Below are 25318 nucleotides of genomic sequence, written 5' to 3'. Positions count from 1 at the left end.
GGTTTGTTTGCCATTGTTCTAGTCCAGAATGTTAACTTAGCAATATGGACTCATTGTGTCCAGTTCAGACATTTTGAACCAGGTACCGTTATCTTCACAAGTTGTCTAATTTAGTAAGTTTTAGCTAAACTGGCTCATACAATGTGGGTGTATTTAATGTAACTTTCTTTTGTCTCATGGAACAGAATGAATGCTGAAGATGACATCCGTGGTTTTCTCGAGCAGATCAGACCCACTAATAGAACAGATTCTGGCATTTTCTCACTTCAGGATGATGGTAACAACATTAACAGTTTTCCAGTGGTACTGCATCACCAGCAGTCTGTGTTGTTTCATAAATATTGTGCTGATATGTGCCCTTTGTGTTTTTGGGGGGGTTAAGAGCTTTTGCTCGAGAGAGAACGAGAGGCATTTTGGACAGCGACTGTGGAGCCGGTTTATCAGCTCAGGGATGACCTGTGCTTCAGATGCAGTGAACTACAACATCGGCGGCTCAATGTTCATCCATCAAGCATAGAACCAGTTATGCAACAGGTATCTCTCTGAAGTGAATAAGCACACTCGTATTCCACTGTTGTACGACAAATTTAAATAAAGCATAAATTGTAGAATGCTAGGAGAATGGCAGGATTGTGCAAATCTAAAAAGGCTAGACTATGTTTGTAGTAATTTATTAAACCTTGTTCCAAAAATAAAATTGTTCAGATTTTGAGAATACTAAATTACAGTGGGTCCTCATGTGTGATCAAACAATTTGGCAATATTTTGTTTCACATTGAAGGCCTCTGACAATATATCAGCTGTGCAAAACAAAACCAGTCAGAAGTCACTGCTTGTTTACACAATGATCTCAGCCTGCACACTGTGTTGTGTTCACTGTTGATGAGCCTCTTTTTTTGTTAGATATCCACAGTCCCTAAGTCACCAATTCTGCCTTTGACTCTAAGAAGCTGTTTGCAGGCTTCAGAGATGAATGGAGGGATTAAGGAGTAAGCAGGGGTATTTAAAGTCAGACCAAACTCAGAACAAACTGCCTGCCAGCCATTTTGTCTCCTTCATCAACCTTGTTTTCTTTTCCCATCACCCCCTCTATTGTTGCAGCACACAACTATCCTAGTTAGTCCTAGTCATCTGCTGGCTAGAGACTTTGTTCAAGTACCGCATAATTACACTTTATCCCGGTGTATTTTAAATAAAAACGAAAGAATCTGAAGAGATTCCTGTGTCAGAAAGCACCATATAGCAAAATGTATCTTATGCTGTGTTACTGGGCAGCTAAATATTTTTTAAGTAAGCTCATACAGCTTGAGAAGAGTGGGCCTAGATAGGTGTCCTGTGGCACCCCAAATCTACAATAGAAGGTGTCTGCTCTTTAAATGTTCCGTTTCATGTCTGAAAATAATAATTGCAGTGTGGAATAGAAAAGAACCAGACCTCTGTAGCCTGCTCTCCATTTATTTCTCATTATGGCATCCATTCTTGTTACTTTCTGTTCCCTGGAGTTAATCTATGACTTTCATGTTTGTTTTCTAAGCCCATTTTTTATGTTTTTTTATCTTTGAATCACCAGATACAATTTGTGAAAGACCAGCAAGGTGAAATTACTGCAAAACTCCATGCAGATTGTGTAGCCTTGGAGGAGGAGATAATGAACCTTGGCTTGGAGGTAAAGTTCTCACTGTTCTTCTTGACATGCTGCTTGTGTTTCAGCAATTACGGTCTAAACTTTCATTCAAAACGTAATTGCTACACTGTGTTGCCAAAGCAAAGGCATTAGCATAATTACGACTGGGTTGTTTCTCTGCAGAAATATCTCACGAGTAGCTCAGATGATCATCTGGTGAACATAGAAAGTATTCCAGAGGAGGTTTGGAATTCTGACTGCCCCTACCCAGAGCTGAAGGACTCTCTGATCCAGGCCTTCCACTGCTTGTCAGAAATGTACAGGGGCAGACTGAACAGCCTTCAAGAGGAACTGCAAAGAACTGACAGGTATGAGTGAAGATAACTAAAGCTGGGCATTGATTGAATTCTTTTTGGTGATATTAAGTACGTGAATGATGACAATCTAACCAGTATTTTAGTCTTGATAGAGATTTTCAGCTCTTCACTCTGGATTTATCTGGACACTCTATTTGCCACTCAGACTGCTGTGTGTATTTATAAATGTGGATATAATGGGAAAAAATGAAATGAGGTGAAAGGAAAAAGGGAAACATGACGTCCTGATACTTTATACTTACTTTACTTTATGATCATGAATGTTAAATTCACGGCGTAAATTTGTTTCAGGTTCTGTGGCTGGAGTCCAGACGACCACCTACGCTACCAGTTCACGCTGTGCCAGTACACTCATGACATAACCAACAACAGAGCGCTTTGCATGGACATGCTGCAAAGAGTCTTCCCTGAGAAAAGCAGGCAAGAGCTGGTCAGTACATTTGAGACGAAGTGCAATGAATTTGTTTGTTTATCAAATAGTCAAAAATGAATAACAAGAGATACATATCGTCATGAACACATTCAGGTCGGACTGAGAACCGCACAGCATACAGTGTCGTCCAGTCACCTGAAAACGCACGGATACACTGATAGATGTAAATTGACAAAAACCTGCAAGAAAAAAGTCGATTATTCATATGAAAGAAATTGTACCTGCAGCAGATTTTACAATTAGAAGAAAGAAGCAATGTTTTGCTGTTGGAGCTGATTAGAATATGTTGTGTGTGTGTGAGGGCGGCACAATCAATCAAAAAATAATCAAAATTGCAACATCACGAGCTGCAATATCCAAATCAGAACACACTGCAATTATTTGCCTCAGATCAAATTTGTGGCAACACAGCATTATGGTGAAGTTCTGCAATGCTGCATTAAATCACTTGCCCAAAAAATCGCTGTCTTTAGATGAGTTTTCCTGTGTGAATATTACTCCGAAAAAGTCAAATCATCATGATTTGGCTATTGTTCTTTGCAAAAATGACAGGTACAAAACTGATCAGTCGTAGCAATTTTGAATCATACTGCAATCAGAATAGCTGTCAAGTATAAATGCAATATGAGTCACATCATTTCTTTTGTATTTTTAATTTTATTTACATTTAAGCCTTTAGCAGACACTTTTATCCAAAGCGACTTACAAAAGAGGAATCAGCTACATAGAAGAAGTATTGGAAAGAACTCCACTAGATAGAGGTTGAGAGTGCCAAGGTTGATCCAAGTGCAGAAGGAGATGGGTAGGGGAGGGGTTAGGGTAAGTGTTAGGACAGAAGATGCTCTTGGAAGAGCTGGGTTTTCTTTATAGACTTTAAAGCAAGTTATTCAGTTTATTCAGTAACATTTTGGCAGATAATTTGTTTAGGACATAACTCTTTGACTCTGACTTTAGTTACATTCTCAAATGACCTCATGCAGCCACTGTCTGGTCTGCTGACCACTGAGCAAGTGAGAGGAAAGGGCTCTGCTAAAGAGCCCGGTTTGTCCTGTGGGACACATTCTCGTACTGAATATCGATACAACCACTGCTCTTAACTCCCCAGTCTAAGCTGCTCTCCGGTGCGAGTCCCAGTCTCTGAGATCAATACAGCTCAGTATCATCAAAACATGAAGCACCGAGACACACCGATGCGTTTAGACAATGATCTGTTCAGTGAGTTGTAGGATGTGCCATGTCACCCACTGTGGACAACCCACTCACCCCACAGCCTAGCATTGCCATGACAACCGCCAGCCCCTTGCTCCTTGTCTTACCCGCACCCAGAGTCGCTGTCCTTGTATCAGTTCCAGCTGGGTGCTGCATTTTTTTTTTTTTTTACTGCTGTAAGGTTTCCTTGAGGAAGGATGCGTTTTTTTCTCCACACTCCTCACTTTCACAGAATCAGACCCAGGGGTGATGTAGTGCCGACTCTGACTAAGTCACTGAGTAAATGGTGAGAATTGTTGAATAGGTGTCTTAAATCTTGATTTCAAATCAGGTCTCATCCATCCATCCATCTACCATCCAGCTTATCACCAACACACGAGACAAACAACCATTCATCAATGCCTTCACATCTGCTGTCAGTATAGTCTTCAATCAATCTACTCTGAAACACCTTACATTACAGTGCAGTAACAACATAACGTGATTTATTTATTTTTCATATGGACATAGTATTACAGTAATGCCTTCTTATTTCTAAAGCAATTTCCAGCTTGGTAATAACACGATAATAGTATGGTAATAGGGAGATAACATTATAACATTACATCTTTCTACATTCTCTTACGTCCTACACACTTTTTCCATTGTTATTATCAAACTATTGCTTTGTGATTACCATAAAAAAGATGATATTACTGTTACTACTAACATTCCGTTACTATTTATTACTACTAAAATATTACCACATTGTTACTGTACTGTAATGTAAAGTGTTGCCAAAAATTCTTAATTTTACAATCTTTCATATCTTTAGACCCCAGAAAACCTGTATGTCAACTGGCATTGAAATCTAAATTAAGTACAAAAAAGGATTACAGTGTTTAATGTCCACTTAACGCAAATGTTTATCTTTCACTTGAAATGAGCTTTATGGATTCTGTATATTTTTAAATTAAATTAAATTTTTAAATATACTGTAGTCCAAAAACATGCAATATGGGGAATTGGTAAATTTTCTAGTCTTGATGACCACTCAAAGCTGCTGTACACTACATTGCATCTAAGTGCAGCACCGGGAATTGAACCCACAACCTTCAAGTTGAAAGACAATACTGTACCACTGAGTAAGTACAGTAAGCTTTGGACAGATATTCACATGTGCTACAGGATAAAATAATATTCACTAGACTTGTTGACATCTACAATAGGTTGAAATTATAATATAGCACTATAAGCACTTAATACTTTCTGTGGAGTAAATGTCATTGCGCTAAACTTTTTCATTATTTTATTTTTCACTTCGGAACATTGAAGGTTATTACTTCCAGCGCATGGAACAACCTGAATAGCTGTCGTGACATATTACATATTACAACATACAGTTAATGGGTTTGTGTACTGAAACAGCCATGGTTATAATGTTCTCAGAGTCTCATGCATAGAAAATGAATATTGCTTTTATATGATCTCAGTTTGTTTTCTCTGGGTTCTCCAGTTTCTTGCCACTGTCCAAAAACATGCAGATTTGGTGATTAGGCAAACTGGACACTCTAAATTGACCGTAGGTGTGAATGTGAGAGTAAATAGTTGTTTGTTGTTTGGCGCTGTGATGGACTGGCGACCTGTCCATGGTGTACCCCGCCTTTGGCCCTATGTCAGCTGGGATTGGCACCAGCGCCAATTGTTTCTCTGATTCAATTATCCCAATGCAAGCAGAGCAGTAAGTAGTGTTTAACTGGGGAGGTTACATTAGTAACACAAACTAGATTTACTCTCTCAATATATATATATACATATACTGTATAATAAGATACTGTTGTCTTGCAGCAGTTTGTTTGACAGGGTGTCTGTGTTCCTTTGATGACCCAAAGTAGAACCAGTTTCTCAGTTAGTCTGATGGTGCTACTGCATCTAGTTTAATGTGAAGGGGTCACTTTATTCTCCATTATAAATTGCACTTTGATGTGCTCTAATAGCAAACAAGAGAGCAATAGAGTACCAGCCAGATTTCATATTAATACCCTCATAAGATTCCATTAGTGGGGGGAAAAAAAACATCATAACTTTTAAATTTTCTGGCAATATCCACTGAGACACTTTTACCTTCTCTTTTTATTTTGATGTACTTCGCTCTTCATTGAGACTGCACTCTGCAGAGGGAATGTAGAAGCAGCAGCTGAACTGAAAGTGTTGTGCCACTTTAAATGTGCACTGCAGACACGGTGCAGTAGATACTTACACATACATATGGTGGCTAGAGTGCATGTCCTGTTCCCTGTGTGGGGAAACACTCGAGTGCAAACATGAAGACATGCGGACACACATGCTTATTCACATTTAACCCTTAGAAGACAAGCATTTCCGCTGCATTTAAACATACAGTATATACAGAGGGTATCAGAATGTGCAATATAGAGTGTCTTATATCCTTTTTTCAGGCACAACCTAAGCAATCTGATGAAAAAAAAAATCTTTTTCACCAACTGTACAAATACACCTGAGCAAAAAGTACTAAAAAATCGGATTGAATTTGTGAAATTTGGAAATACGTCACAGTTCAAAGTTCACACGTCTCATTTTTATGAACAAAAGAAAAGGAGTCTATTTTGTGACTTCTGCGCAATCACTTATATCACTTCTAAAAATGAATCATAACTTTGACTCAACAACACATAAGAAAAAAACCTGCATTTTTAAAGCCTGAATATGTGACCTATAAACACACCCCCCAGGATGTCCATATAAGGAGTTGTGTATTATTCTCACGGCAATTTACCATGGGTGCACCTGCGGCACACATCCGTGCCACACGAGCACTACGGGTTATTGTCACAATGAAGAACAAAAACTGGATCTTCCTCTGCTTCCAAACGTGTGTATTAATATACAGGATTTGCTTGACTGCCGCTGGCACATCTCTGCCGTTGTCAGGTCTGTCAGCTCACTCATGTTCAATAAAACCAGTCAGCTGCCTAATGCCTTCCCACCATCAGTTAGCCACTATTAGCCCATCGACGAATATCGTTCCTTCTGTTCCGATGAAGCAGCCAAGTGATGCAGCCTCAGTGTGTGATGACACAGTGATGAATAGCCACGGGCAGAAGAAGTGTGAGGGCTGTTTTCCCTTCAGGACATTTCGCAGCCACGAGGGGAAAAGAGAGACCATTTTTATAAACCTGCAGAGCTCTCCCTGACAGACCTTTTTAGACTCTATGGTCCTGCAGTGTGCTGGATCAAAACGTGTTTGTAGATTTCTGTTTGTGTTTCATCACTTTGGCACAATGCTACGAACATTACAGCAGTTCGACTTTCATGTGTTATGCTGTTCTTTATCGTCATTTTTTTTTTTTAGCTTTTGCTCTAATACACCCTTTAGTGCTCATGCGGCTCCGTGCCGCAGGCGCGCCCTTGGTAAATTGCCCCTCTGTCTGTCCTTCTTTTTTTCAGTGGCATGCATAGACTGATTTTTGAGAGACTTTCTGCCTGGAAATTTAATAAGTTATTTATGTTTTTTTTATGGTTTCTTTTCACTGTTATTGTATATTTATTCAACTTTGCAGTGTCACAATTTCAAGCTTTGAAAATGGTTTGAGCTCTGTTTTTGTGTATGTAATAGTACGCTAAATCAAATAAATTCAATCCAATTTTAAAAATTTTGAGTACTTTGTGCTCAGGTGTGTTTATATATTAAAAAAAAACCAACCCATTATAATTTCATCAGATTGCCTCGGTTGTGCTGAGACACATTCTCATAGCCTCTGTATATACATTTTGACATAGTCCTTTACCAGGTAATGCATTCTATAATGTACATGTGGCTGCTTATGTCCATGTTCTTCCAGATGGAGCATGAACGCGCGTTGGACTGGCACCACTTCACCCAGACACAGCTGAACGCAGTGACCCAGCAGTGGCGACGGGACATGGAAGAGTTATTAGCCCACGCCCTGGTCACATTACAAGAAGCAGGGCTTGCCCACCAGGAGGAGCTGGAGCACCACAGAGACCGCCAGAGCCAGCAGGAGATATGCTCGCGTCTCAGAGAGAAGGTCAGTGTCTGGTATTCAGGGACATTTCCGACACTTTAACAGTATGTTGGCCGTTTATGCCGCAAATGGATCGTCTGAAACCCATTTTTAATCTCACTTGAAGTCATTTGTGTAACTTAAATATCACAAGACAGGAAGGCTGTTGTGTGGGTGCATGTGATCATGGCAAAAAGAAAAGTGGACCTACTGCAGCCAAGGCAGGTTTCAGTACTTTGGCAGGTGTTTGTAAAACTTTGTCTAATTCTTCTTCTGCATTCTAAGGCATCTCTAATGTTGCATTTCTGCTTGCAGAGATTTGTTCTTCTTCTTCTTCTTATCTTCTTTGTTTGGTATCTGCAATGCAGCACACCTGCCTTCTCCTTAGTCCTTATTCTCAGTGATATGTTGTATACCATGAGTACCAGAGTCACAGTAGTACAAGACACTGCTATGAAACTTAAAGGTGTCGGTGATGTTGCATGTTGCAGCTGAATATCCCTCTCCTCAGTCCTCACCCTTCTCTTCCAAGAGTGTTGGAGAAGCTTCTGTAGCCTTCAGTTAGCATCAAAAAAAACATCGAAGATGTTTAGTCTGTCCATTGTGGGCTTTTGTAAAAACATGGTGGTCCAAAAAGGTGGCATCTGTAGAGCTGACCCAGCTCCTGAGATCAATATAAAAGACTCATTTTGGGGTAATGAAAAACAACAAACCATACAAACACATGATTGAACATTCATTCATGGGGAGAAAGACGGGGTCACACCCTGGACAGGTTGCCAGTCCTTCATAGGGCCGAGTGTCCAATTTCCTAATTCCCAAATTTGGATGTTTTTGGACTGTGGGAGCCCTTGTTCTGACCGGGTCGCGAACCTTGGGTCTGAGGTGATTGTACACTTACAGAAAATGAAGTATAATTACTTTTATCTTCAATTTCTGCCAAATGAAGAAAATTTCATCTACATTTTACACACTAGACCTTTAACAGGTTGCGATATGAAGGCCAACTTTAAAGATTAGTGCAGTCTAACTAATCACTAACAATCTGGAGTGTGTTGTTCTGCAGCCGACCCAGTATCCTGTTCTCTGAGGTCTGCTTCTCTACTGTCGGCACATATAAGTGACACTCCTGTTGGAAAAAAAAGTGACATGTGCACTTCTTATATTTGCTGTGAGAGATATGTGGGATACCAGACAGGCAGCCGTGTCTGGCTGCCTGTTTCTGTACAGTATATCTGCTGACGATATTACACCAGGCCTGTCTGACAGCAGCGCTCCCTTTAGCTGCCACTTGGGATGGCGTGTGAATGCAAACAAGCTAATAAGTATGATCTCGCAAACATGATGTTGCTGTCTCTGGGGGGCACTAGATCACGTTCGTGCACAACAAACTAGTTACTCATGTGAGCAAGTCCATGCGCCTCTGATGCTCTGCTGTGCAAATTGCCTTGCCTGTCAGTTTGGTGTGGGCAGTCAGATAACAAAACAGCCTGATGTATAGGATCAGTGTGGGCCATCACTGAGGATATATCACCTATCCACTTCCCTGGTATAGTTTTCTTAGCGTTTGCTTCTGCTCCTGTAGACTTTCGCTTTATTTGCATTTATTACTTGTTTTTATTGCATTTTTTCCCCTCAGATTTAGTCTCTTGTCCTTGACTTCTGGACATAATAGATCCTTGCACTCCTCCACAAACTAGTATATCTGCTATTCTAAACGGTGCTTGTCAGCTGTTTTCTGTAGCTGCTGCTAATAAGTGTAACACTCTGCCTGACACACTTAGCGACTTAAAAAGTCTGCTAAAGGCTGCACTCATTGATTCTGACACTTGGAGGTCATAATGATTTCATTTCAGTTTTTTTTTATAACTGTGATGTGCTTTATCTGCTCTGTACTATATATTATTTGTATTTGTTGCAGCATGTGCTATCTTGTGTGGTTTCTGACCTGGAATGGACTGGAAATGCCAATTAGCTCTAAGCTATAATCGGATACAGTGCATCAAATAATAACGTTAATGTTTGAACTAACCCTCAGGGCCAGGTCTATTAATCACACTCGTACCACTGAGCGCACACACAGAAAATGTGCTTTTTAAAAGCAAGCTATATAAAAAAAATAATGAAACATTATTATATTCTACTATCTATCTATTCTATTATATTCTGATTAATTTTTTTCCCACCTACATCTGACTCATTATTGATATGAAATATGATTTTAACCCTTAAATGCCAGGTTTTTGTCATGATATGAATATTGTTTTGAATTATTACATCCTGCGATATGTCAATCATTGGCAGCAACAGTGATTTTCTTTTTGCATTATTATTTTTTGTGCACTGTCAAATACTCACACTCATACGAAGACCCTCACAAAAAAATGATTTTTTTTTTCACCTACATGTGACCTAATTATTGATATCAAATTCTAGTAAATTTTTAAAGATTTTAACCCTTTAGATACCAGGTTTGTCATGATTTTTGACAATATACTCCAAGTAAAACATGTTGTGTTGAATTATAACACTTGTGACAATGCCATCTAGTGGAAAAAGCATGTTTTTACCTACATATGCCAAATATGGCCGAAATTACACCATCTGGTGTAGAGCTGAAAATCTTTGCCTGAACCATTTTACACAGGCTCGGGCCAGGCTTGGGCTGCAGGAATCGAGGAAGCCCATCATTGACACCCAGCTATAATAAAATGCACATATTATGCTTTAATGGAAGTGAGATAGAAAAATATTACATTTTGAATGGGTTTCAATGGCGCATTTTTTGCGCTTAATGATATGAGTGTAACACTTGTTTGTACACAGTGTATTTACGCCAAAATTCACGATATATGCATGAACACGGCCAAAATCGTCCAAAAACAAAGAATGAAAAGTGTGTAAAATGTGCATGCAACAGTCTCTAAGAATTGCTTGGATTACACTAGGATGGGCGACAAGTCCATGCTTGCTACAAATTGATAGTTACCTATTTAACTGACACAATTAGCATGTGTATATTTTTAAAATAAACTGCTCATAGTCCACTTTAAGTATGTTTTGCCTAGATCTACCTTTTGAACTAACAAATATTAAAAAAACATCAACCTGCTGTATCTTTTTTGTAGGGTTCCATTCAATAATGTCAATCTCTTCCTCTATTATGGAAACACATCAGTCCCTGAACCGCTTGCACAGTGCCACAGATATTATAAATCCATATGCAATAGAAACCTCTTCAGGCGTTGTGTGAAAGTTGGTGTCTCAATCTATCTGCCTTCAGGCCTAATTTGGTAAGGAGGCTGCAGAATTGTGTCATTGCACAAGCGTTCCCTATAACTGTCCAATTCCAGGTAAACATAAGATAAAGTGTTATAATCTTACCAACAATGGCCTGCAACATAATCTTGACAACTGATTATTTTTTATAAGAATGCCTGAAAGGTGCAATATTTATGGAGTGCGGGCTCTCGTGGAATTGCTCTGTAAAACACTCAGAGAGTAAAGAGAAGAGAAGAGGAGAAGCACTTTGCTCAATTTTGAAAACAATATCGTTAAAATTATTACTGAACAAAGAAACGTTGAATGCTATTATTTCTTTTTTAAGCAGTCTCCCTGGGAAAGAACATCTTGGCCACTGACCTGAGATTTTGAGTCAACAAGACAACATTATTGTGTTATTTATGATTAACATAATTAGCTATAATTAAGTGTTTTATCACAGTGAGCATAGTCAAGTTCACTCTGTTTTGCTGTAACGAGAAATTTTTAACATGAAGCAGTTTGAAGATTATTTCACTCGTGCTAACATTCATCATGCTGGATGGGACTTTTCTTACTTTATGGTGCAATTAACTTGGCTGTTTTTCTCTTTATCTTCTTCCGTGCGTTGTCATTTAACGCTGATGTGAATGAAGAAGCAAATTCAAGGGCAGTGATGACTTCACATTCACTTGTGATGAATGGTTACAAGTGAAAAGACTGCAACGTGATGTAAATCTCAGGTTTTCTAAATGTAAAATGTAAAGTAATCTTTGTTCTAAGGACTTCTAAATTTATATATCCAGGTTTTTTTCTCAGCAGGGCTTTTCCTCCTGTTGCATTTCTTCTATGCATTTCACTCTTCATTAAAGTTTTCTGTACAGCAGTGGACGTCATGCACAACTTTAGTTTGAGACTGAGTAACCTGTAGTTAGGTTTATGCACAAAAAGCAGCAGCTTAGGGCAAAGGAAAGATGATGGATTTTTTCTCATTGTGTTGTCACCCCAAAACACCATCGGCAACAAATCTTCTGATGTTTGGACATGAGAAATGTACCTTAAATATTTACTTTAAACTTGCCTGAAAGGGACAGTTGGAATTTTTGGACTTTAAGTTTGGACTCTACTTGTTTTTTTATTTTATTTTCCATTAGGGTTAGTACAAGGTACCTGGTACTTTTTTAGTACCCGTTCTGGGGAGGTTCCAAGCAAGCTGAGCCGATACTAAAACGTGACGACGTTAGACTGCTGTCCTGTCGTCACGGGAAGACACAAGAATCAAACCGAGCAATCAGTTAAAAAGACTTAATCCTGAAAACATGCGTTCATCTCAAACATTTAGCAATGACATTTGTGAAATCTCAGTATTTAACGGAGGAGTCTGGTGTAAAAAGCCGGCAACCCCTTCCGTTGTGTTTAATGACTGTGTCAGATGGAGTCTGTGCAGGGAGTACTGAACAAATCTGTTTAATTAACTGATTCTAATGATTCAGTACACTGAAAAGAACTGCTTTATTAGTCACTATTTTGTGTGTGTCGCTTATTCAATAACGCCACGGCAGTTAATGCAGCCGTGCTATGACGAGTCTGCCGAAATTAACGAGGTACTATAGTAATGGAAAACCATACCAAACAGAGTAGAGTCGAGCTGGAACTGTACAATGGAAAATTGCCAATAGACACCAGTCAATGCTGAGAAATCAAATCATTTAATGAGTCATTTAACCAGAAAAGTAATTCCGGGGGAGAAAGCCAGGGTCAAAAAACTAACCCGGTTTGCACCACAAACAAAAAGAATCCAACTATACCTTTATACTATTTCAACATTGTATTCTGAACTATATTAACTGCTGTATGAAACAAATTAGCGATAGCCTGAAAACATTCAGTTCCTATAAAGCAGAAATAAACAGACCTTATTTCTACAGTCAATGTTTGCTGAAGCATTGCTTACAAAATTCAGGGGTTTTGGGATCATATCAGATTTTGTGTTTTTCTTTTTTTGATGTCTGCTCTGGTGATTTTGACCATAACTGAGCATCATATTGACTCATCCTTAGTACAATTGTAACATTTCTAGTGTTTTGCAAAAAAAAACACTAGTACTGTAACTGTAACTGTAGCAATTATTCTGGGAGACCAGGCTGTGTTTTGCCACTCTCCTCTCCTCTCCTCACCTCACTGCTGCTGCACCTTCACAGATGAGATCAGATCAGCACATAGTTGATGATTTTTGGTCAGTGCTGGTCTGGTTTTGACCTCATTAGGGAGCAAAGCTGTGTGCAGCAAGTCCGCTCACTTTGCTTCTGAGGGATGTGTAGTGGAAAGAAAGCCAGTGTAATTGATTTCAGAGTGGTTTTGTGCCTCTCTGTTGGGAAAAAGGTAAGACTGTTACACAGTTTACAGCTTTTTTTCCTTTAGAGCACCACAGGTTGGCCATGCAAGGATGAAGGGCTGGATTCATGTCTCTGGACGGGCCTTGATATGATGTCTGGACATTAGTACCGATTCCTGAATAATTCTTTTTCTGTATACCTTGTGATTAAATCGTTTCAATACACATTATGCTAAGGTTCTTTGGTTTTAGCTTTAGCACCGTGTTTAGTTATTCCATGCCACTCTTCTTTTTAAGGGGAATGAGCTTGGTCTGTGGTCATAGTTTCCTGACGTGAAATACTTAGGTACCAAATTTTAATACACAGTCCTCAATGGCAGTGCTGATTATATCGTAGTTGCTTAGTTTCACATGCCTCCAGATGTGCGGGGAATTCAGCAAGTGTTTACTGTCAAAAGCAAATTGAAATGGATGGCTAATATAAATGGTTAACATTTCACGCACGAGACTCGCGCTTGTTTAATTCCAATTTATCACTGAACGACAGGCGTTCCTTTTCAAATCATCAGCTGTTTGTTCTGCAGTTTTTCCCGCTCGCTCTAATTAGTTGGCTTTGTTCGCCGGCGTTTCTGTTCATTCTCGCCGTTTGTTCATTCTGTCCTCGCTTTCATTTTTGCCTCTCACTTGTATCTCACTCCCGGGCATCTTTGATGAGAGATTGTGCTTGTGTGAGTAAATAAAGCCTGGGGGAGTGGGGGGGGGGGGGGGGGGGGGGGCTGGATGGCATATTGTTTAAAAAAAAAAGAAAAATGCTCAGGTGGGAAAGAGACGTGCAGCCCAACAGGAGAATGTCATACCCACTGAAAGGAGAAAGGTGTTCATAAGATGGGAGGTTTTCTTTTATTGCAAAGGTTCATTTTTCATTTCCTCTGCTCCGCTGCTATATAAAAAGAGCTGTTACAGACGAACTTGTGCTGAGTTGATATCTGTGCACAACACTTCCTGCAGTATCCTCTCTCCAGACACTCGTGTTTGCACATAGCCTGTCACTGAGTGTTAGTGGCTAACAAGTACGGCTCTTCATCCCTCTGGTGGACAAAAGCACACAGCTGACATGAGTTAAGTCAAGGCAACACACAATTTCTTTTTTTCCCCTGCAGAGTTAATTGCTCATACAGTGTGTACAACAAATGTATAATTTCCCTTTTACAAAGTGATGTCCCCGTTGTGACCCTGAGGGGAAATTCTCACAGTGCTGTGGAAAATACACAGATAATTGCACAGTTTCCCTTTCTCTCATCTCTATTAACCAACAGTGGTTCATGTCCATTTAAAGCGCCATTAGAGCTTATGTGTCATTAATGCCACTCAATGGAGGAGAGGTACTGTCCTTATTTAACGCACCGCTCTTTCCCCTCAGTGACTCCGGTGTGAGATGTGTCGGTTTTTTTTTGCACGGCTTCACGACTTTGGCTCATCTGTTATGTTACAGTATCTAAAGCTCGTCACTAAATTGGCTGCCGCAACGCCCCCAAACTGAAGACATTAACTGTAAAGTTGTATTGACAAAGGATTTGAGGAGGCTGCAGTGTGCAGATAAAAAGGCTATTATTCTTTTTTTTTCTCCCCCTCTGACATCTCTGCAGTCTTTTCTCCGCCACTGTGAAAAGGCGCGATATCCCATTTCTCAGTGAATTCACACAAAATGAGGTTCTCGTGACAAATGACAGTAGACTGTACATAATGATCATTTTATTCCCTTTGTGCTCCCTGTAATGCCTTTTCATCTCTGCCTAAACAGGAAAGACACAAAATGCATGAAGCCATTGTTGAATTCAGTTTTTATACCCGCTCTCCGATTATTCCGTCACCTTGTGTGGCTTTAAGTGACCTTGCGCTGCAGCTGAGCCCTTGTGGCTTCATTAGACTGTGGTAGAATGTGAAGATGTTATCTGTCACATATTTGCATGTTGCAAAAAAAAACCCTCCCATTAGGTTGCTTACACACTCGTGGCTCACTAAAAATCCAACATGCAGGTGTCTTATCTTATCTGGAGCAGACGTGAACGTGATGGATGGCTTAATTGTGAGCGCTTGTTTTTCTTTATTCCTAAAGAAAATGGAATATATAAAGTGTCTCTATTTAGATGTGTTGGTGACACGGAATTTGACGTGTCGACTGGCTTGTTAGAAAACCAAATGAGTCATTTATATGGACAGTTGTTTTTGAAATGTTTATGCTTATCACACTTGTAAAGCCGCATCCTGACTCAAGAAGTCGCACGGTTATAAATAGAGACACGGGGCTGAAGGATGCTTCTTTAAATGCAGTGGGTATATTTAACATTACGGGAAGACAACAACCCCAAAGAGACACGATGAAGACTCAACATAAGCCTTGTTCTGACCCTTGTTCCCCTTGTTCTGACCGGGTCGCGACACCAGGTCTTCTTGCTGCGAAGGCAAGAGTCCTCAAGTAAGATATTAAAGATTATATAACTTAAAGAAGAAAGGTAAAAAAGACTAAAAAGAAGAAAACATCTCAAACCACTGACATTACTACTGCATAGCAAGTGTAGTAGACCCCTTCCCCATCAGAAGGCCCCACACATATATGGATGATTAAGTGCATTAAAACCCTATTTACTGCCTGTAATTATTTCGATTTTATGCACAGTAGCAAGTACTGAACAGGGAAATGAAAGTCTACACACGAACTGCAACATTAGCATTGCTCATGTCTCAAAATGGATTATCTTGTCCATACATGAAAAGAACCTCACTAAACCATTTCAGTAGACTTTTTACGTTGTTAATGAGGTTTGTGATGTTTTGCTCAAATCGTGACCTTTTCCAAGCCCATGAGTGACCATTTATTGCGATAGATATTTCATGTTTGTACGAGAATCAATAGCAACATCAAAGTGGACACGTTGTGTACACTGTATCATAAATGACAACGGATTATCTGGAGTACAGACCAAGTGAAAATGCCACAAAATTATCACATCCAATCGACTTAGAGATAAATAGAGCCATTAAATGAATGTTCTGCATTTAAGGACATTTTTAATTGTCCTTTTGAGGAGGAGCGTCTTGTATCTTCGGCCTCAGCGGTGTCAAGCGTGATTAGAGGCTGGCTTGTTAAAATCCTCCATCAAACGCGACGCACCTACTGCTTTTTTTCACAGGCAGACATTAAGTGTGAATGACTCGATGATGCCACTGGTGCTGATGTGTGTGAGGCAGTGATAATTTCAGTTCAGTCCTTCAGGGATTCTTAAGCTCGGCTTTGATATAGATCTGTGAGTCTCTGCCCAGCCAGAAATGCATCACTTTAATACCCGGCTTGCCACAAGGCTGCTGCATAACGAACCTGTCACTCACTCACTTTCTGCATGCATGCGTGTTTGGCTGGGAGGGTGAGGGGCTGCAAAGAATTGAACGTTATTTTGGAACAGACCAAGAGACCCATGAGTACAGAGTTAGTCATTGCCTAGTTCTCCTGGATGAATTCTTGTTCTCTGCCTTTATTTTGATGGCAACTACACACGCCTGTATTCCGATACTCGGGCTGTGAATCAAGTGTCAACTGCTTGTGTTGAGCTTGAGGTTTTTCAACTGGAAGTTCACAGACGTCACCTGCAACCAGGCAGCCAGCTGTCAATCACACCGGTGTCCTCATATGTGCCATGCTCAATCGTCTCTTTTACTCTAAATGGGAAAATAATATACAACATTGGCATCATGTTCTATTAAAGAAGACCTAAAACTAACATTTGACACCATTAACTCCTCAGGACAGACAGTGTGAATCAAGAGAGAAGTCATTTCCCCATAGTCTTCACGAACAATTTTGACCCCCTAGTGGTTATCAATATATTGTTCTCTGACTATGTTCACAATTTAACCCACATTCTACAATTAAAACAGCTTTTTTTGTGACTCATTTTAATGACAACTTTGTCCTTTGTGATTAGACGAAAGGGACGACCATTTGTCTTCTGTTGCATGATGACGATTACGCTGAATCAACATTTGTCCATATGCATGTGCTAAAATACTTATTAACATGGTCTAGTGGTACTTCTAGGGACACATTTTTTCCATGATGATGATGCACGCAGGCACACACAACTGTGAATATGTTGTGATTTCTTTACTCTTCTATACGTTAATTGAATATCTTTGGTTTACGGACAAAAAAAAAAACCAACCCAAAATAGTTTTAGGTTTTGTGGAAACACCAACATTTTACACCATTTCCAGTATTTTATGAAAGTAACAACGCACTGTTTAATCAAACAGCCCTAACGCATGGAATCCTCAGAGTTTAAATGCCGGGTGGCCCTCGAGGCGGAAACAATGTGCTGTTGAATATGGACACCTCTCGCCTCACCAGAATAAGCAGTGTTTGTCGTAGACTTTCATTATCATTCATTGTTTTAACGGATCCTGAGGTGATTTAATGTGAAGTGTGAAAGGCGGCTGAGACACGTCTGTAAAAGTTCATGCCACACTTTGGCATCACGGCGGTGGGGCTCAGCTGCTTGTCTGCCTGTCAGTAATTCTTTCAAGACAGCTGTTGATAGATAATAACCTGCTTTTTTTTTTTTCTCTCCTCCTCTGTTTTCTCGCGGATGTGTATTTGTAGCTGCAGCGATGGCGGACCCAGCAGGAGGAGGTGGCGACACTGGAGGCAGCTATAACTGCTAGACAACAAGCTGAGGAAAAGGCAAGGTTAAAAAGGGAGCAGGAGAAGGAGGCTGCCGTCAGGTCACAGCAAAAGGAGAAGGTAATTAGACTTAAAGCAACAGAAAAAGGCAAAAATCATCTATCAATCTATCTATCTATCTATCTATCTATCTATCTATCTATCTATCTATCTATCTATCTATCATCCATCCATCCATCCATCCATCCATCCATCTCGAGCAAGTCACAGAGAAGTAAACAAGACTAAAAACAAAAGAAATGATTAAAATCATCATTGTTCCGTAGTAGGAGTAGGAAATCATTTACTTTTCTCTACTTTTCTTAATTTTTTTCTATAAAAGAATCGCTGTTTTGGTTACCATATTTACTGTATATACATTATTCAAGCAATAACCTTTTTAACCTTAAGCGACTACTCATTGATTGTCTTGATGTGTTTTGAATGAAGAGAGCATTGTTGAATTATCGGAAAAGTTACTACTGTAATTGAAGACACATTTAAATAACTGGCATACATTATATGGATGAAAAGGCATATCCTTTGTTTACCCTGAGGGCTCTGTATTAAATAAAACCACATCACAGGCAGCATAGGGGTTTCACACAAGTATTTCATTGGTGGCACATTATGAGTTTGTCGCTGGATATTCTGATTATTTTACTGTAGTTATTGTCCTCAGAGTGTTTGTGTGTGCGTGTGTGTGTGTGTGTGTGTGTGTGTTTAATTAACTCTGCCCTCAGGGGTCTGCTCGGCGTTCATGGACAACCCGAGACTCTGATTAATGAGCGCATTTAGGCTGCAACACGTTGCTTATAATTTAGCAGCGGAGTCTGCCAGACATTGAAAAATCCTCACATTTCTCTGTTTACAACCTATCTGATTCCTGCTCTGTCACAATCGATAGGACATGACGATCCTAAGAGCTCTGTGGGAGTCGATTATTTGGGAGCGTGGCTACTGTTGTTATTGGAAGTTGTTGTCCCCCCCCCCCCCCCCACACAGGTCAGGCGGTTTCATTTTAAGCAGGAGAAGAGGAGGGAGGAGCTGGAGCAGAGAGACCGAGACAGACTTGCTTATCTGAGGAGCATCATGGAGGAGCAGGAAAGGAAAGATAAAGAGAGGTGAGTGTTGCACCCTGGGACTTTGAGTTCCTAAGTGGTAATGCATTATTTCCTAATCATTTTATTTCTTCTTTCCTATGGGCTTACAACCACGGTACAAATAAATCAATACACGTACTATTGTTATTATGTCATCAGTGGCCGTTTTAATTCAACGGTAACTGAAATTATACACCAGATTTTATAATTCACACATTTTAGAAATCACAGATTAAGTAAATCAGACAAAAATGGTTGTGAAGTTTACTTTTAACCCCCTGAAAAACAATGTCCCCGTCTGCTGTCTTTGCTCAGTCCTGCACCGTCTACTTTTCAAATGCAGCACACACAGAAACATCTCTATTCAGGCCTGATGTTAAGTTACCCTTAAAACAACTTGACTTTGAGGTGATTTGCTCAGTATTTTCCGAGCAGACAGAGAGTAGCATTAACACCATCTAATAGTGTTTTGGCTGTGAGGACAGGACTGGGACAGGAATGAGAATGAAGAATCATGGGAGGCTTAAAAGAGGCGATAAGAGCAGATGAGCGGCACTCTGCGCTCTCCATAAAACCTTCCACAGCTGGAAGCCATGCTGTGTCAGGGAACAATTGCTAATGTGGTTTGTGGCAATCACAGAGGGAGAGAGGAGCCGTTAGTCTGATGTCCACACCTTTCTTACTCCCTCTAGGGTGCAGTTTAGGGCAGACATGTTGCAACTGCGCAAGGAGGAGAGAGAAGCGCGGGAGCTCGAGCGTCAAAGGGAAGAGGAAGAGAAACAGAAGCGTCTGGAAGCTCTCAGAAACCAGGTGCATCATTATCGCCTCTTAACCTTTTCAACCACCCAGATTTGCACTGTCAGTGGATATGACCCTGGGGGGGGGGGGAGGGAGGGGAAAGAGGCATCCTTGTCTGAGAAAAGGCATCACTGCCCCCTTGTGGTGAACAATTGTCTGTTAAATAATCTTATTTCCTTCTGTTTCTCCTAGGTTGTGGTGGTGGCAGAGGCAGACCCAGAGAGGCTGACGGCAGATACAGAGGCATGGAAGAGTCGACGGCTGAATGAAAAGGAGTTTGTGCTCCAGAGACCTCTCTACAGCATTAACACATTTACAAACACACAGGTGAATCGTCTACCCCAGTTTGGCCTTTGGCTCCCACTTGTGTAATTACAAAGGCTCAACAGGCTTCACATTTGTTTTGGCCCAAACTCCTTATATTTGTCCTCAAAGGCATGAGCCTGCAAGGGCTCTTTCCCCCAGTTGCTTATTTTCAGCCCGTTTATGTTTCATTTTTCAGTGGACAAAAGCAAGCAATGACCCCTTTGCACAGGAGGCGATTATGCAAACTGGTCAAACAGTGTTTGTCCTCAGTTTCCCGACCTGTATACACAGCCTTGATCTGAAGAGCACTAAGTCAATAAGTGTGCCGTATAGCCTGTGTGTTGTTTTGTCATCGCCGTGGAGAGCAGGTTGTACCGTCATCATTGTGTAACACCGGTAATGAATGTCAATCTGAGATAATCTTCCTTCAAGGCCAAAAATATGATGGGTTAGTGATTAATGGCTTAATGGGTAAACTGTAAAAACAAAGCTGTCTAGCTGAGTGGAGGGTATGTAACGTCGAACAGGAAACTACTGGAAATGTCCTTATTTACTGGTTTGTTTTGTTTTAAATTCCAGATTGAATCTGATCTCAGAGTGCGGCTTGATCGGGCGCTGCGGGAGGCTGGTCTGCAAAACAGCCTGTATACCAAAGCGGTTGTGGCTGCTTTAAATCCACCCAAACCACCTCGATGAAGCACAGGATCCACATTCAACGTCTGACCAGGGGCTTGTTGGGGTCAACATGTAAAGTTGAACTTTTTGTTCCCCTTATATTTATCATTCCATGACTTAATAATGTGTCGGTGGATCCACATTTGCACAGCTGTACAAAGTCAAAGACAATATTGACCAAAACATGACACGGTTCAGTTACCTTTTTTTTTTTTTTTTACTTTTATTGAAGGTTATATACATATTAGAAATACAGTATCATACATTTGCTTTCACATATAACAAACATGTACATCCAACGGAGAAAATGACTTTTCTTCACATTTATCAACACTTTTTTCACTTGATATAATGTTCAGAAAGTTCATATTTGCATAGACGAGCTTGTACGGAAGACACTTGACTGTGGTGAGCATTTACTGACACACTCACGTCTCGATGGCGTTGTCTTTTACCGTCTTGCGTCCCGTCCAATAAGCATACACACGCTTTAAATAACCTTTAAGATAGGAATACAGCAGCCTACGTTACTATTCTCGATGAGTTGATTTTAATTCTGTGTGTGAGATTTGTGGCTGTCGCTAACAAAGTTAACATTTATATAAAGACGTGCTGACGGAAAGACTTTTTCATTTTCTTTCCCTGAGTTAAAAACAGAAGTTCAAATCAACATACACGACACGTTACTTTTAAAAATCACTATACATTAGCACCAGAGTATATATTTAGTACATATTAAAACATCCAACAAATATACATATATAACAGCAACATTTATATATATGGTCTTGTTTTTAACTTATTTTAGCTCATCGAAGAAATCATGAAAATTGTAACAACTTATTAAATAGGTGTCCAATACACATATGAACAGGTAAAGTACAGTATTTATACACACGTATCCACACGTGAGTCAAAGCTACAGTATATACATCTTTTCTGGGATGGGAGATCCATTTGCCCTAGACAATATGTCCCAGGCGTTTCTTGATAAAGTGAGACACTAAGACTTGAGGCCTCTGCTGGTAATCCACCAGCACGTCATGGGAGGAAGTGATCTGGTCTCCCTCAAAGCGGTTCAGGAGTGTGACACAGATGACGGCCGCTGCAGAAATAAAGAAAAAAAAAGAAATGCACAGCCATTATTGACCTATATATCAAAGTAGGTTATATCAGAAAACTATTATTTTCAAATTAAATTCAAATGTTATCACAAAAACAAATACCCTTGAGGCCACAGACACGGCACATGGCTGCAAATACGGTGGACTCCATTTCGATATTCCTCACTCCGGCCTCGTGCGCTTTCCTCAGATATTCCAGTTTCTCTTCATGAGAGAAGGAGCAGAGCGCCCCGTCCAGTCTGCCTTGACCTAGAGAGACACAGCACAGGATTTGTCATTAACAATGTACGTGTTCCTGATCACCAAGTAGGATCAAAGATAACCTGGGCAGAACACACTGTTCATTTACCTTCGTAGAAGTCATGGGTGCACATGGTGTTTCCGATCACCGATGGGACGTTTCGGAGCTCCAAGGAGCACTGCAGAAGCTCGCTGGCCACTCCCTCATCCAACTCGGTACTCCTGGTGATCACCTTACCCAGAACCACCTGCTCAAACTGGGGGCGGAAGGAATAATCCACTGCTTTATCTGTGATCACCACTGTCCCTGGAGGCAGACCTGTAGTGGCAACAGGGGGAGTAGATTAAAGTTCTGTCCCACTGTCACTCACTCTGAAGGGTGAAGATAATGTTTCCACATAAACCCCGAGAACTCACCGACTCCACCGGATGTTCCAAGGCGAAAGAGGACCACATCGTGGCAGTGGGCATGGTGCAGCAGTTTGATGAGCTCATGCAGCATAATGGAGATGGACGGGACACCCATGCCATGCTATATAATATAGATGGGGGGGGTTAAATATCACACAATGCTAACAGAAGGCAAAGTAAACAGTGGTATTTGCCATACATTGTGGAAAACTAGAAAATGAAATACTCACACTTATAGACAGCACTGGTCCCACTTTGTACATGCAGTAGCGATCCGTTCCTTCACAGATGTCTTTGACTTCCTCCGGGTTTCCAGGGAGCTGCAGCTCCTGGTGGATGAACTGGGCGAAAGCCTTCATGCGGTTCGCACTGCCGCCAACACACACAAACTGTGGGAAACAGAAAGAGAGAGGACTTCTGAATTTAGTTTTCCGGCTTTTGGAGTTGTGTGCACTCCGAATTGTTTTCTGTAACCCGTCCGTATTTCACAAACCTTGATGTCTCCAAACATTTCTGGAAGGTTGTGAGTCTTGGTGCTCAAGCTGAAGTGGTAGAGAATGTCCTCTTCCATGGTTTGCAAGTAGGGATTTTTCACTTGGACATGTTGTCTGAGAAAAGAATTAAGTTGTATATGTTATTACATTGAAAGAAGACCCAAGAAGACATGCTTTTAATGGACCATTTAACACAAGTCCAATAAAAGCTTTGTTGAAGCTTTAAAATACTTACTTAATATACTCCTTGTGGTCATTCCCCATACAGTTAAGTAAAATTGGTGCCATGACTAAAGGAAAAAAGTTGAAATCGAGTTGATAATGTCTTCAAAGTTGCTCTCTGATAAAACCTCTCGTCCGCTCACCGCTCCTGTTTGATATCTGAGAGTTTGTCTGGCTGCGCGGCTGATATAGCGTTGACCTCTGACCCTGCCCGTGATTGGTTCCAGTGAGAGGAGGAACACCTGTCCTCAGGCTCAGAAAAACATCCTCGAGTCGCGGGCAAACAAAGCGGACCAATCAGGTGAAAGACGATTGGTCCACTTCAAAGTGGTCAGTGTGCCATCCAGAGAGACAAGCGCATCATACACGGCGAAGGAAACAAAACCCAGATGTGATGTAAACTGGTCTAAAAGCGGAGCCTCACAAAAACACGAGCGTCGTAACGTCCTAACAACCTGTCAGGGAGGCTAATGAATAACCGATGCATACAACATACATACTGACGCCTGATAACCTCCGCGATAACCTCTGACAATGCCAGGCAATACAGAGCATTTCAAAACAACGACAGGGAACACAAGTGACTACATTTTCCCCAACAAAATCAGCTCCATCAATTTATATGTGGTATTTGTTGCTTGAAAAGGGATATACAAATAAGATAAGACAATCCTTCATTAGTCCCACAGCGGGGGGAATTTACATCATCAAAGCAGCAAAGACAGTAAAGATAATAAATGATAAACATGCATTTCCACATATGTGAAAGTACAATATAGTAAGATATAAAAAGTTTAAATAGAATGTACATTATACACAGTTACCAGAATATATACAGTTTGATATTTATTTACAGTGCAGGTAAATGTGCCGTTATTTGCAATAATGTTAGAGCCTGTGTGCTCAAGAGACAAAGACTGGGAAGCATTTTAATTTGTTAAGATTATAAACTAATTTTAAGAAATGAACACAGGAGACATGTGAGTGTGTGGTGGTTTTCTTACTTAAGCTCAGACGTTCCATGCTCAGGCAGTCCTCTAATCTGTTAATTTGGAAATATACAAACATGTGAGTAATTCATTTGATCCCTGTCACACTCATAACCTCTACATTATACGGCCGTCGTGCATCATAAAATAGGTAATTGCAGAAACCTGAAACTGTCACATTTTTGTAAGCATTTCATCACGGACTATATCCACAGCGTGTGAGTCATGCAGTACCACGTCCATTATTACGATGATTCACAGCTTAGCTTAATTTTGTTTTATTAAACTGGGGGGGGGGGGGGTCAGTCAATGTTTTTCATATTTAAATACTTCACACATGAGCTGTTCTCTCTCTGCTTAATCATGGACTAATAAAACACTAAAAAGTGTTTAAGAGCGTCGGCATCACTCACAGTCCTTTAACGTCGTCATAACACAAGTGGCGTGGAAGAAATAAAGTAAGAACACAACACAAGACACAGAGTAAACAGTTTGTGTGCTGAGTTTTCCTTAAAAAGTCTTTTCTAAATCATTTTGGTGTGTTTGTTTACCGTGTCTGTGCAGTTGCTGCTGCTGCTGCTTCCATCCTTCTCCATGGTTGGCATGTTGTCAGTCTCAAAGTGCAATGCTCCAGTGCTCTCTTCTCCTCAACATTAAGAAGTGACTGATTGGTAAAAAACGGAGTAAATCCATAACGCAAGTGTGTCTGGTGTGTTGATCTACCTTGGGGGCTGTTTATGAGGGGGTTTTACTTTAGGCTAGATGTCAGGACCAGCGGGTAAAACTTCATAGGCGAGATGTTTCCTTGGTCTCTACAGGACCTTCTGGTTTTCCTTGTTCGGACCTGTTTTGAGAAGGTGGGACACGTGAGACACAAGCAAACATAAACAGTATGAAGAGAGCATGTGGAGCAGTCTTTTTATATGCAAGACAACTTTTTGTTCATTAACCGACGCGGTTTAAATGTGAACTCTTATC

At 40.5% G+C, this 25318-nt stretch overlaps 2 protein-coding genes across 5 annotated transcripts in view; one reads left to right on the top strand and one right to left on the bottom strand.

The window, feature by feature from the left end:
• The window catches only part of LOC131475686 (coiled-coil domain-containing protein 148-like), a 30793-nt gene extending 9119 nt beyond the window's left edge, over positions 1-21674 (top strand). For all 3 annotated transcript variants that reach the window (XM_058653968.1, XM_058653966.1, XM_058653957.1), the window contains exons 5-15: positions 186-277; positions 383-534; positions 1571-1666; positions 1808-1992; positions 2293-2431; positions 7486-7692; positions 17919-18059; positions 18984-19102; positions 19774-19891; positions 20072-20206; positions 20765-21674. In XM_058653968.1, the coding sequence (XP_058509951.1) occupies positions 186-277; positions 383-534; positions 1571-1666; positions 1808-1992; positions 2293-2431; positions 7486-7692; positions 17919-18059; positions 18984-19102; positions 19774-19891; positions 20072-20206; positions 20765-20881 (1501 nt within the window). In that variant the 3' untranslated portion in view covers positions 20882-21674. The remainder of the gene's footprint in view (positions 1-185; positions 278-382; positions 535-1570; positions 1667-1807; positions 1993-2292; positions 2432-7485; positions 7693-17918; positions 18060-18983; positions 19103-19773; positions 19892-20071; positions 20207-20764) is intronic.
• Positions 21563-24976, bottom strand: upp2 (uridine phosphorylase 2). Of its 2 annotated transcripts, XM_058653978.1 has the most exons (8): positions 24892-24976; positions 24356-24393; positions 23129-23243; positions 22866-23024; positions 22642-22756; positions 22334-22543; positions 22087-22233; positions 21563-21965 (listed from the first exon to the last, which is right to left on the bottom strand). In XM_058653978.1, the coding sequence occupies exons 1-8, from the start codon at positions 24943-24945 to the stop codon at positions 21823-21825; spliced, it is 981 nt and encodes a 326-aa protein (XP_058509961.1). In that variant the 5' UTR covers positions 24946-24976; the 3' UTR covers positions 21563-21822. The 2 variants fall into 2 exon arrangements, with proteins under 2 accessions (XP_058509961.1, XP_058509969.1); XM_058653986.1 differs by lacking the exons at positions 24356-24393; positions 24892-24976 and adding an exon at positions 23365-23448.
• Between the last annotated feature and the right edge of the window lie 342 nt (positions 24977-25318).

The sequence above is a fragment of the Solea solea genome, chromosome 2, assembly GCF_958295425.1.
Source record: "Solea solea chromosome 2, fSolSol10.1, whole genome shotgun sequence".
In the NCBI taxonomy this organism is placed as follows: Eukaryota; Metazoa; Chordata; class Actinopteri; order Pleuronectiformes; family Soleidae; genus Solea; species Solea solea.
The sequence above is the reverse complement of the archived record's forward strand: the minus strand, read 5'-3'. Positions and strand labels throughout refer to the sequence as shown.